The following is a 12,957-nucleotide window of genomic DNA, read 5'->3' on the forward strand; positions in this document are numbered from 1 at the left end:
ACTGTCCTGCTGCTAAACATAGATGTTTTTAAAAAGAGGTGAATTGGGTGTATGGTGAAGGGCTTTTGTCAGATAAATGTGACTTTGAATAAACTAAAAATCATATTATGTTGTTCTGGAATTGAAAGAAGAGATCAATCAGGACAGGATAATGGATTTGATGATATGCAGATGATATCCTGGTTTCTTTGGTTTAAATGTAATAGACAAGAAAATTAAAGTCATACCTTTTTTCTGGTAAATATTATTTGCAGTGCTTCATAAAGTATTCACACCCCTGTTTTTTATTTTTTTTATTTTGTCATCTTCCTCAAACTTTGATTTAGTTTACTGAGCTATTTATGAAATAGACCAACACAAGTAGTGAATGGTTGTGACAATGCATAGTTGCCTGAAAGTAATGGAAACTAAATACAGAGCTTACCGGAAACAACAAATTGAAAAAAAATTGCTTTATAAGACATACATTTAAAACTGGGTTAGTTCATTCTTACAGCAGGACAACAACCCCATTGCCACAACACTTTTCAGATTTATTCACTTCTCTGTTGGTTTACCTCACAATCCCCTCACAACCACAAACATACGTCAATGTTTGTGCCCAAATATGAAAAACGTTTTAATAGATTGCATGGTGACGCTGTAAATCCCCACCACTTAGCAATATCAGAATGTTTCTTCATTACTTGGCCTTTTGTAAACCTTTTTCCCCCTCTCTGTTCTCATTTCTTTCTTTAGTCTTACCCATTTGGCGATCTTCTCTCTGCCCTTGCTCGTTTTACCTCGCTAGTCTGAAATCAATAACCTCATATAAGTGGAGACACGCACATTGACTCTGAGGCAGCTTACCGTCTTTACAGCCTTGATGCAGATCCCAGAGGGAAAGCCAGGGAATCCGGCCATTAGATGGTGTGTTTTATCTTAGGAAGTACAGTCTGCGGGGCTGTCTCAGTCATAACTGTGTGAGATCTAGTCTGATATACACATGAAGGAAATGAAACATGCTGCGCTGATTGAAACATAGTTTGCAGCCATGATTGAAAATGGATATGAAATACAAGCAGATCCTCTGTTGGTTGCAGAGTTTTAATACTTTATTCTGATGTTTTTCGCTGGTAGTCATTACTAGTGTGTTCTGACTTTTCGTTGCACCTTTATTTCATCGAGAGAAACACAATGTTTTCTCCTAGAAATCCTGACAGTCTCGTTCTGTTGGCTCTTGGTTTGTGTTTTGCTGCCTTCATAACGGCGAGGTGCCTTTTGCGCTAACAGACTGCAAGTTAGAAATCTTAGACTGCAGATGGCTATGTTGATCCGTGTCGTGACCTCTGAGATTTGCAAGCTGGAGGCGAATGCACTACTTGAACTTGGTACACTCACCATATTCACAGCACTGAACAAGGAAAGCCAGTTGCTGTGAAAAACCAGATGGAACGGCTCAATAGTGAAGCTGCTGAACATACAAGCTTTTTTTTTTTTTTTTTTAAATCTGTCCCAAAGTACTGTGATCTTAAATATTAGCAATGTATACAATAAAATATATTGGTATTAGACAAAGTTGGGACCATCGAAAGAACTCAACAGGATGTTTTTTTTGTATTCATTCCCTGACTTATACTTTAGATTTTTTCTTTAGTCTTCATGCTGCTAATCGTAGCCAGGAATACTGATTAATTAAATGAATCGATGTTCCAAACACCAAAGTTTTTATATAAGGATCACTTGAGACTCAATCACATGATCTCTGGTCCACACATTGTGAGACTACTAACACCATTTGGCTGGATCTTTGTTGTTGAAGTAGGTCTTATTTGTCATTTTGTAGAAACCAATTTGACATTTCAGATTGTTTTGGGTTTTTGTCCAAAACGCCAAGTCAAAAAGTATTGATCATAGTGAATCGATAAAAGCAATGGAAAAACATCCGTGAACAAATCGGTAACATTTCTAAATAATTACGTTTTAATTTCTTATAGCTACAAAATAGTTTGGTAAAAATGTAAAATGTTGTTTTTCAAAGCTTAACCGACAGGTGCAAGTACTTCAAAGAAACACGGTCTCTAAGTTAAAGGCGGTACTTTCTACCAAAGTTACTTTATTTGTTCGTACAAGTTTTTCTTTGTTTTTTCATATTGCAGTGTTCATTCTTTTGAACTTTCTTTGCTTTATATATCAGTGTTATCTAGATGATTGGAGTCGAAATAGCTTTTCTTTTAACTTTATTTCCCCAACCAGTTCTGCTATTTGTTGTAATTAGCCATTATCAGCACATAGCCGGTCCTCTGATGGACCCCCTGCTGGCAGCTGCCGTGGTTCTTCTGCGGCTTGTTATTTTCTCTTCAAAGACAGAGGGGAAAAAATATCATAAAACACATTTGCAGATGTGTTTTTATTTTATCTAGAAAATGTAAGAAATTGTTCTTCTGATGATAGATATAGAAAAAAAAACTGAGAAGAGATGCTAATGAGTATAGCAAATGAGACCATTATGTTGGTTTTGCTCGGAGCTGTTCTGAGCTAAAATTAGACGCGTTTCACTAAAATGACAAATGGCTTCACCTCTTGGTTTAAAAAAAAAAAGAAAAAAAAGGGAGAAATAAGACAATTTTGCATTTTTAAACTTGTTTTGTTTCCATGAAAGCCACAAATGTGAAATTAAGACTCAATTGGGCATAATTTCCATATTTATATTTGGTATGGTACCGTTTCCATAAATTTGAATGTAGAACTAGAGAACTAAATTTATGTCTAGTTCAGTTCAGTAAGTGCATCTCATACCATATCTGGTTTCATTATGCAGTGAGTGATGTTGTTCTGTCGTTTGTTTTTATGATAGTTGTGTCTTAAAGCTAAAGAAAACCTAAAACTTGTTTTTTCAGATTCAACAGTTATTCAACACAGTTATTGATTCCCTATTTAGGGAAAGCAACAAAACTCGAGCGCTGAGAGCGCTATATCCAAGCAGTTTGAACCAGAAAGTTGAGTGGAAGGAAAATATGTACAAAAAGAGGGGCATTGTATCCTAAAATCCATTTAAGATTTGTTTTTAAATTTTTGTGCTAAACTGTTGAAATAACATTTATAATTTCTGATAAAATGCCATCTGTGTTTGCATGTTTATGCGATTCATGTCAATAATATTCACTTGCTCTTTGATTCCACAGGACTTCCTGGGCCAGACCTACTGCACCCTGGGAGAGGTGGTTGGATCGCTGGGCAGTCGCTTGGAAAAACCTCTTGGGTGAGTCGATTTAGCAGGAAACGTCAACACCATTTCTAGTCTCACCGTAAGTGATTGATGGTTACTATGTGCAACATCAGAAGAGTCTGTCAATCACACTTTGCCTGTGAAAGAAGAAAACCTCCAAAACATTTTGGATTGCATCCCAGCTTTCATTCTTATTGGCAGCAGAATGTACATGTCCATCCGCTTTGATAGCGTTCGACACAAAGAACAAAAAGGTGACTTGTTGAGAACAGTTCATCCGTGATTCCATCGTCAATGAGATGAGAAATTGGCTGGAAATGTTCCTGTTTTATCAGGTACCCAGACCTTTTTCGAGATCTAGTTTGTGCACATTAATTTCTGCGAGAAGAACACCGAGTTCTGATGATGTTCTATAATTGGACTTTTTTTTTCCAGCGCGTTGTGTTCTTGGCTGCTGTTTCTGGGGAAACTGAGGTAAAAAGTGCAGAGTTACAGAAGCTAATTAAAAATATGCACAGTAACACTTGTTACAAATATAGATTTTTTTTATTTTCTTCTTTGCAATCAAAACTGAACACTTATTATTTTAGTGGCACTTACTTTGCATCCTGTGCTGGTATCAGATTCTGATGGTGCTAAATGACCTTTTTTGTACATTAATGTTCTAAACTTTAATATTAATAAAAAAGCATTCGGTCAATATATGGAATTTTAATGTTGCTCCATTGTGGAACTAATCATCATTAATTATGGAATCAGAAGAAGTGAATCAAATTATAATTAAATGCAGTCAGTGTAATTGTGATGAATTATATACACAGATTTAAAATTAAATTCTGATTGGATTCATCAGTTTTAAGTCAATTTTCACAGAATTGGACTAAAGTGTTAAATTCTGTGAATTAAGAATAAAGTGTGTTGGAAGCTGTTAAATGTGTTAAATGTACAAATAATTGTAGGGAATTACATTTTGATGGAATCTATGTTCAATTTAACCGTCTTGAAGTAAAATGTTTTCAGCTAGATTAAATGTAAAATGTAACACAACTTAATAATATAAGGCAATAAAATGTTAGTTTTTAATATGACCTTATTGATTTAAATGTCATTTTATCTAGGGTGATTTCTTACAGATTAGATGAGAAGGAAAAGACATTCAACTTGAAATTTGTATAAATGATGCAGAACCTTTTTAAATGATTAAACTTACATGCCATGTATTACATAAGCAGTTTATGCTGACACAGAAATGCAATGACGGCTACAACGGATGCTAGCTAAGAACAGTCATATGCTAACGAGCATCAATGACTTTCATTTTACTAATCTCTCATTTCGGACAGCAATTAGTCTTTCTTCACTCTGCAAAGTTGGCTCCTAAAGGCAGAGGGTTGTCTGCACAATCTCTTCTAATCAAACATGCGAAGCTCAAGTCTTGTGAGATCATTTTAATATCTGTTATTAATCGTCTTCCAGTATGTTGGTTATGGAAGTGATTTTCCAATAGTGCACCGCAACAACGAGTCAAAATGAAATTGCACAAGCCTGTGAGAGAGTGAGATGAACCATGGAAACTTCTGGCACTTTCTGCGTCATGGTGTATCAAGCTTAATAAGGTTATTCGAAGCTGGGAATTGAAGGAAACTCTTCCATCAAGTACCATCACATGCTGATGGTACTTGATGTAAAAACATTCATGAAGAAGTAAATTATTTTACCCTTCACTCTGGAAAGCAGACTTCAACTCCTCGTCGTTTGTAATTTGTCTCAGTGTGTTGTCAGAGAATCTTTGTTTTTGATTACTGACAGAAACACTGGCTCTTTGCATCAGCACAAAACGCTAAATGAGCTTCATCAGGAGTAATTTGCTCTCATCTAGAAATTGCCTTTGTTTTAATTTGAGCTTATTTGAGCTTAGTTGCTCACTTAAAGCTTAGAGTTGATCGCAAATTCGTTTTGCTGAAGGAGTTACGGGTTCAGAGTGCAACATGTGGCTTTCCTGATGGATGCTTTTAGTAAACCTCTCTCCTCCTCACGATCAATCTTAATTTATGACACTGAATTAGTAAAACAAAGGAGGGGCTTAAAACGTAAACTTAAAATTGTGCACAACTTTTTGTTGGACTTTTCCAAAGTCGTCATGAGCATCTTGACTGCTTCTTTAATGTTCCTCTTGTTAATTTGGTGACATCTGATGGCAAGTCAGCGAGACTTTATTTAGAGCTGTTAGAGTAAAGGAAGGAAGCACAGTTTTTGGTTTTTGTTTGTAAAATAAACTACTCATCATTTTCATTTCATTTCACAATTATATGAGTTCATCAGTGGCATGAAATCCATCAACCAATTTCAAAGACATTCAACAAACATCTTAAACTACCTTACGGTAAGAGAATCAAACATATGAAATGTTTTTTAGTATGCATGGCTTGATTTTTTTATTTTATTTATTTATTTATTTTTTCTAATGCAGACTGTTTTTGCCTTGGAGTTGAAGATGTTACTCAGCATTAATGTGCTTTATGGACGGCCAGAGAATTAAAGCGGCTTTTCAAAAATGTTGGCTTCAATATTAAGCCTAATTTTTATTTAAAATTCAGATTTTGATATCTCATTGCTTTCATCTTATCTTTTCTTCCAATTTAGCTGTCTGCTACTATTAACTACTTTTATTTCTCCAAAAACCCTGCTAATCGTCCTATGTATGACAGTCTTATAATTATGCATCTTGACAGGGAGGCAAAGTACAAAAAAGTAAAATATCAAAGTCGGAAATGTTTACGTTGCATTTCTCATGTCACGTACTGTTGGTGAGAGAGAGAAAAAAACTACTGAATTAAATGAGTTTATTAAATTCAAGTTTGATTCGTGCAGAAACAGAAGAAAGTGAGACACGGAGCCCACAGCTGTTGCAGTTGTCATTTCACAGACATCCTGTCTGTATAGACGTGTCTGTTAGACTTCTGCAGACGCTCACCTGCAGCCAGAGTCACTGGGGAGGCTCTTTAACAATTTTAATAAGGGCTAATTATAACTAATTACATTGTTCAATCAAAATCCAGTTGGGCTTGAGGTGTGTGTGTGTGTGTGAGAGAGAAAGAGAGCAACGGAAGACAAAAGACAGGACACACTGGGTGAAGTGTCTCGCTGCACTCTGCTGCGAAGGCATGACAACCGTTGGTGAAACCGCCGCAGTTTGACATTTTTGTGTAAAAACCCTCAAACGCAAATGAATCACATTTATTTCAAACAGAAATGCTACTGATTCCTACTAATATTACATTTAAAAAGTTCAAATCTGTGACATTAATTTGAGTTAATTTACTAATTGTCAGGTTATCTGCTCAGGTGGCCAGTGACATTGTTGCTCAAATATTGTTTAAAAAAAGACCCAAAAAGTACATAAATTGATCTTAATGCAACACTATGCAGATGCTCTGTCTGCGCTGGTGCAGGTGTATTCACTTTAAAATGCGCAAAATGACTCCATCTGTAACTAAGCTGATAGTTATATGAACACCTTTGACAGTTGGTGTTTAAAGAACAGTAAACTTTATTAGCATATGTTTAAATATTGTTTTAAAAAGCTGTAGAAAAGAGCCACAACCTTTCTACAAAAGTTGAAAAGTTAGTTGTATTGTGTCAGTGTATGTTGACACAATACAATGCGTTCTACGTTCCTCATCAATATACATACACTATGCTAAACGGGCACATCAAAAGCAACAGTCACATGTCAAAAACGTGACAGGATTTGATCTTTCACCAAATGTGCTACACTTCTTCACTTTAGACTCTTAAACTGCCTTTTTAATGATGACATACTTGCTTCATGGTCTCAGATTTTCCGTTGCTGTGGCATGTTGACCGTGTGAGTTTATTTTTGTTGTTGATCGCAGGCAGATATAAAAGGAAGGTCTTTAAAAAAAGAAAAAGAAAAAAGAAAGCTCATATCTCTGCTTTGCACCAAAAAAAAAATCAAAAAGGTAAAAACAGGTGTAAGTCCATCACAGCAGCAGCAGCATAAGACGCCACCTGACTCTGAAACGCTGCCAGAAATGACTCCACCAGCAGGGAAGCCAGAAGTCGGGGCCAAGTGCCCTGCTGTGTCAGCCACTTCAAACATTTGGCAGGCCACCCATGTAATTTCACATCAGTGCAGACAGACTGTTTGATACCATTGCAGGAGATTGTCTAATGTTTCTGTAGAGACTTTGCAACAGGCGACTAATCTGTCTCTGATCGTCTTGATTCTTTTTAAATAAGAGGTGGTGCTCATTTTGTGCCCTTGCAGTGTTCGTCATTTCACACACAACCTTTTGTGGCACTAATTTGTACCTTCTGCTGCAGAACATTTCCTGTCAACCATGGTTCAGCTCGTACTCACCGGGGTCACATTTTATACATGCTTTGACAACTTAGGATTCAAAGTAACTTCCTACATTCTAGTAGAAGTATTCAACAGGGAAAGCAATTATGTCTGTCGGTATTAGATCACTTTATTCATGATATAATAAGTTCACAAGTCAACTAGTCCAGAGTTATCAGAAACAAACTAAAAGGGAATTTAGGGCTTCCACATACTTCATTCAAAGTCCTGAAATTGGCTCTCGTTGATGTAGACAAAATTTGCATCATTTTGTTCGCAGATAGACGTCCACCTCTACTTTGGCGACACAAGACAGTAAATGTATTTCACCCAGAGCTCTGTAGGTCAGAAGTTTGTTTCCCCCTTTTTTTATGCAGAAATGCACTCCAAAAGACTTGTTAATATTTTGTTTTGCTTTCGCTATCCGTTTTTTTTTGTATCTGCTGGAGACATGAACATCTCTGATAACCCTCTGACGTGGTGACAAATTACATGCATTTGTATATTTAATTATAAGACTGTCAAATGGCTACGAACTCCTGGATGGAAATTGTAACATCGTCGTCCATGGAGGAGGCCATCTGCAGAAGAGTGCGGCGCTCTCTCTCTCTCTCTCTTTGACTCTGAGGGAGGAGGAACAGCAATGGGTTGGGGTTGTGATGTGTTGGGATGAAGTATGTGGGATTATTTAGTCCCGTACAATATTTTCAGAGGACAGTGACACTCAGTGGTAGATGTAAATTGTTGGATTGCACAGTTGAGCAGTTGGGAACGTCAGCAATTCAACCACTAAGTGATATGTATTATTACAGAGCTGAATAGATGCGGAGGTACAGAGCATCACAAACTTTCTGTACAGTCATTGCTACGTGATGACAGAACAAATTAGCTCAAAAACTATCAGTAGTAAGCTTTGTGTAATAATACATTTTAGCTAGAAGTGCCTTTTAGAGTGCTCAAGAACGCTGTACAAATAGAGCAGCAGAACAAACAAATTAGAATTAGAAGCAGAACAAACACATTAGCAAAGGAATAGGTGATCGCACTGAGTAGGCAATCTTTAACAAATAGTGTAGCTTTTGGATTTGAACGGAGGTAAAGAATCGCTATTGCGACGCTCCGCAGGCAAAGAATTAGAGATGTTTGGGAAGAAACGGTGAAGTGAAGAGAGAAGGAAGATTTATGGCGGGTTTCTATTGGCGAGTAGATTCATCTAAACCTTACAGCACCCAGTCTACTACAAAGCATTGATCTAAAGTAGTGTAGAAATGTTCTCTGGAGCAATCCTTCATGCCTTCCTGCCTGGGGGAATCTGGGTTTGGACGTTGCCAGGAGAACATCACTTGTCTGCCTGGTTCGTGTCGAGTGTAAAGTTTGGCAGAAGGGATTCTGGTGTGGGACACTTTTCCAAAGTTGGACTGGTAAATAATTATTGCAGCTTCATCACAGGGTCAAAGACAAACTCTGGTGAGCTATTGACAGCAAAGCGGGTGACGGCTTCAGAAACAAGGACGCAAGGAAAGGCTGATCGCTGTGAAAGGAAGCTTGATTATAAGCATTTGTAAAAAAAAAAAAAAAAAAAACAAGGACAAAGAACGCCTCTATCTGCTTCTGCTCTGACACAGATTTTGTGTCAGGCGTCTTTTTGTGGGAGAGAATTATGATTACGAGCTGCTTTTTCAGGGTGGGGGAAATGTGTGTGGCATGACCAAGAATAGACGGATCATGCTATTGTAACGACAACTGATCACTCATTCAGATACTCTGCCTTGGTCAGGAATATAATGAGAACGACATGCATGCATGTAACTCCAGAGCCCAGACGAAGCCCAGACTTAATTAGCCGTCTCTTGCCAGATGCTGATTGCAAAACCATGTGTCTTGATTAGAGCGTACACAGCACTTCCTCACACACATCCAGCACACACACAGGAGAGCTTAGACGTATCCCTGAAGCACTCCTTAACTTTGGAGTGTTTTATAAACTGAACAGAGGAAAGCAATTTACTTGAAAGCAACTTGGCATTTATATAAAAAATTCGCGTTTCTTACATAAAAAGGAATCCCCTCCACCCACTCACTAAAGAAACATTACTCTCAAAAATACAGCTGTATTTTGTTTTACATACAGGTATACAAACAATTTATGAAATTAGGGCAATTTCTTTTTTTCATTTTTGGGAAATAAAATGATTTGGTGACAGGAAATGCCAAACAATTATCTTGTTTTGATTGTGTTTACTCGTTTAGCATAGCTTCTCATTTTTTCCTGTATGTTTTCTGTTTATATTTATTCAATTTTAGTATTTTAAGAATAAAAAAACAATTTTTTTCACAAGTCCACACACACACACTTCTATTTAGTTCAGTTTGTGCATTACTTTCCTTTTTTTTTCTGAAGTTTTTGCACGCCAATGTCTCGTCTCATATATGTAAACAAGGCAAAACAGTGAGATTCATTATTCGTCCCACAGCTGAACAATCTTTCTGCTTCCTGCCCACATATCATTTCGAGGCGGATCTGTCAGCCAGAATAATGACCTCAGCTGTCTCGGATATGGAGGAGGAATGGCGAGGATTTGGGAAAGATGTAACTAGCGGAGGAATCCCATTCCATGACCCGTCATTGGGGTTCCTGGCTCGGCTGGGTTGTCATAGAGACACAGATTGTGGGGGATTGTGTTTTTTTCCCCTCTCCTTTGCATACAATTGTGGGGAGATTACATTAAAATATGTCTAATTTAGTGATACGGTGTATTAATCCTCTTGGTTGACTCACCAACATAGCCCTGACATAAACCACATTGAAAATCCAGTGAAAGGAAAACATTTCTGGGTTTCTGAAAAACGGCTGAATAGAGGACGAACCCTAACAAACACCAATTAGGACCTACTGCTGAACATCAACCCTAAACAGTCAGATATTCCGTGGAATGGTTTAGAAGAAGGCATAGTCAATGTTTTTGAATGGTCCAGACCAAGTGCAGAACTAAATCCAGTCGGAAATGTGTGACAAAAGATGCTTGCCATCCAAACTGACAGTTTTACAAAGAATGGCGGGCAAAAAAAGTGAGTCTCCAGAGCTGGTAGACATGCATACACCAGGGTTTACCTGAGTCTATTATAAGCCTGGTGGGCCACCAAGCTTTATTGTGCCCCTACCAGGCTAGGCATTGCTTTTTTTTTTTTTAAGACTTTATAGTTGGTGTTCAAGCATTAATCTTTCAATCTTTTGATATCACATAGTTATCAAGTGATATTTTCACATTTTTCGTCAACTTTAAACATTTTTTAACTCAAAAACACGACAGGCTGCTGGACAAATGTCTGCCCTTCCATTTAGCAAATATGAGCTAATTGGCTCTGTGACTTAAAATCCCAATTAAATACATCAAATCTTCTGGTGGAAGAATTGAAAGAAATCAAACATAATTGATGTTTTTTTTTGCTACCATTCTTTCTAGGATTGTTTCCTGTCTCCAGCCTGTGTATCCTTCCTTCTCTTTACACACGTAATGCATATGAATGACGTGACCTCAGCTCCCTGGAGAAAATAGAGCACTCCCTCCTCCTTGCAATTCACTGGGTCCCAGGATCTATTTCATTCCTGACAATTCTGCCATTTTGAAAGCATGTTCCTCCCAGCTCCCTGCTCCGTGCTAAAAGGAGATTTTGAATTACAGTGAAGCAGAGGTCTCCGACCCCAATTCTGGGCTTTTTAAATGACTGCCTCAGTCAATTTCTGCCAGATGGGTCTCTCATGGCAGATCTCATCACAGTCAGATTGGAAGTTTACTCAGAATATGTCAGGCTGCTTTTGCCTCCCACATGTCCAAATTGTGCTTAACAACTCGTGATTTACTGATTTGATTGTTATAGAATTACTAATCCACTTTGATTGTTTATTGAAATTATGGCTCGACTTTCGACAAAGTTGTCACTTTCAGTGGCTGCTCTATTTATAACAGTATTTGAACATTTCTTTTTAATCTGTCATAAAACTCTCTATGGACTTAAAGTGCTTAAAGAAGTTATGGATTGCTATTCAAAACGTTATAGCCTTCGTTTATACCTGTTTGGGAACAATTTTAAACATCATGGTAATGACATCCAGGTAATAATCCAGTTTCTGGTCCCACCTGTAAAACACAGATTCTGTTCCTGAAACCCTGAATGACGACAAACACAAACTGTGAAGCAGCTGCAAACTTTTGATTTCAATAACGCTAAAGGAAGATGGAAATCAACAAAGTAAAAAAGAAGAAAGTGATATTCTTTGAAGATATTTTCAAAGTGGTAAATAATCTCGGTCTCCCTCTGGTTTGCTTAGGATGAGGAATTGCTGGCAATATTAGAGAGATGGGTTTTAACCAACTGGGATTACATGATATCGACTCTTCAGCTAAATTGGATTGGATCTTGGATTGATATTTTTTTACACCAAGAAAGGGCTTATTGGTTTGTGCATCAATCAAATGTTGTAATATTTGTGTTTCGGCAAAGATTACTTATGGACAGGAACAACATACCTGGGAAAATGTATTGCATTTCAATTCAGTAACCCCTATTTGGATGTGCAAGAGTAAAATAAAAAACAAAGCCTCTGAAAGAACAACAACAATTCACGGATAAAAATATATGACAGGTCATTTTCCCAAGTGAAACATTTTCTGAAATCGGTAAGTTCTCAGCCTGTGTATAAGCAGGCAGGCGATTGCTGGGGCTTCGATGCACACATGGAAGGTCCCATCCTACTGTGAGAAGGTTGGCACCCAACCTGGGACCTCTTGCTGGATATCTACGGATCCCTCCTTGTTGTCATCAAACAAACTCGATGTTCCCTTCGACTGCTCCTCGCGGAGATAGAAAATCCTCTCAGGAAGTACGAGATGTCTTTTCAATCGTTGTCGTCTCTGCCCTTAGCCGTTAAGGGGCGAGTTATACAGCAGGAGGAAGGGCGCAGGTCACGTAAACATCAAATCAAGGTCTGTGTCTGCGTGCAATTGTGACCCCTTGACCCTTAATCGTGTTTTGTGTGTGTCCGTCTGCAGAGGCATTCAAGGGAAGAAGTGCGGGACCATTATCGTGAAAGCCGAGGAGTTGAACAACTGCAGGGTGAGTAACTGGTTTCTTGGAGCTCTTTGCCTTTTAGGTTTTCTGTTTTTAAGATCTGCTTTCACACACGCTCTAGTTTGTTCATACTAAAATAACGGAGGCCTTTCCCAAATGAGTACATTAGTCGTCATTCCACTAGTATCTTTGTACGATTGAATTTTAATGTCATTTTGTCGTGCTGCATCTTGTTTTTCTCAAAAGCAGACTTTATTTTCTGCACCTCAATTAAACGAACATGTACATGAACTCACCATCTCTACAGCTCAGT

General features: G+C 37.8%; 1 protein-coding gene across 1 annotated transcript in view; it reads left to right on the forward strand.

The window, feature by feature from the left end:
* The window catches only part of LOC103459532 (copine-8), a 73,239-nt gene that overhangs the window by 34,797 nt on the left and 25,485 nt on the right, over window positions 1-12,957 (forward strand). Inside the window, exons 6-7 of the mRNA XM_008401168.2 lie at window positions 3,165-3,241; window positions 12,626-12,689. Of these exons, the coding sequence (XP_008399390.1) occupies window positions 3,165-3,241; window positions 12,626-12,689 (141 nt within the window). The remainder of the gene's footprint in view (window positions 1-3,164; window positions 3,242-12,625; window positions 12,690-12,957) is intronic.

Source organism: Poecilia reticulata, linkage group LG23 (assembly GCF_000633615.1).
Source record: "Poecilia reticulata strain Guanapo linkage group LG23, Guppy_female_1.0+MT, whole genome shotgun sequence".
Lineage (NCBI taxonomy): Eukaryota > Metazoa > Chordata > Actinopteri > Cyprinodontiformes > Poeciliidae > Poecilia > Poecilia reticulata.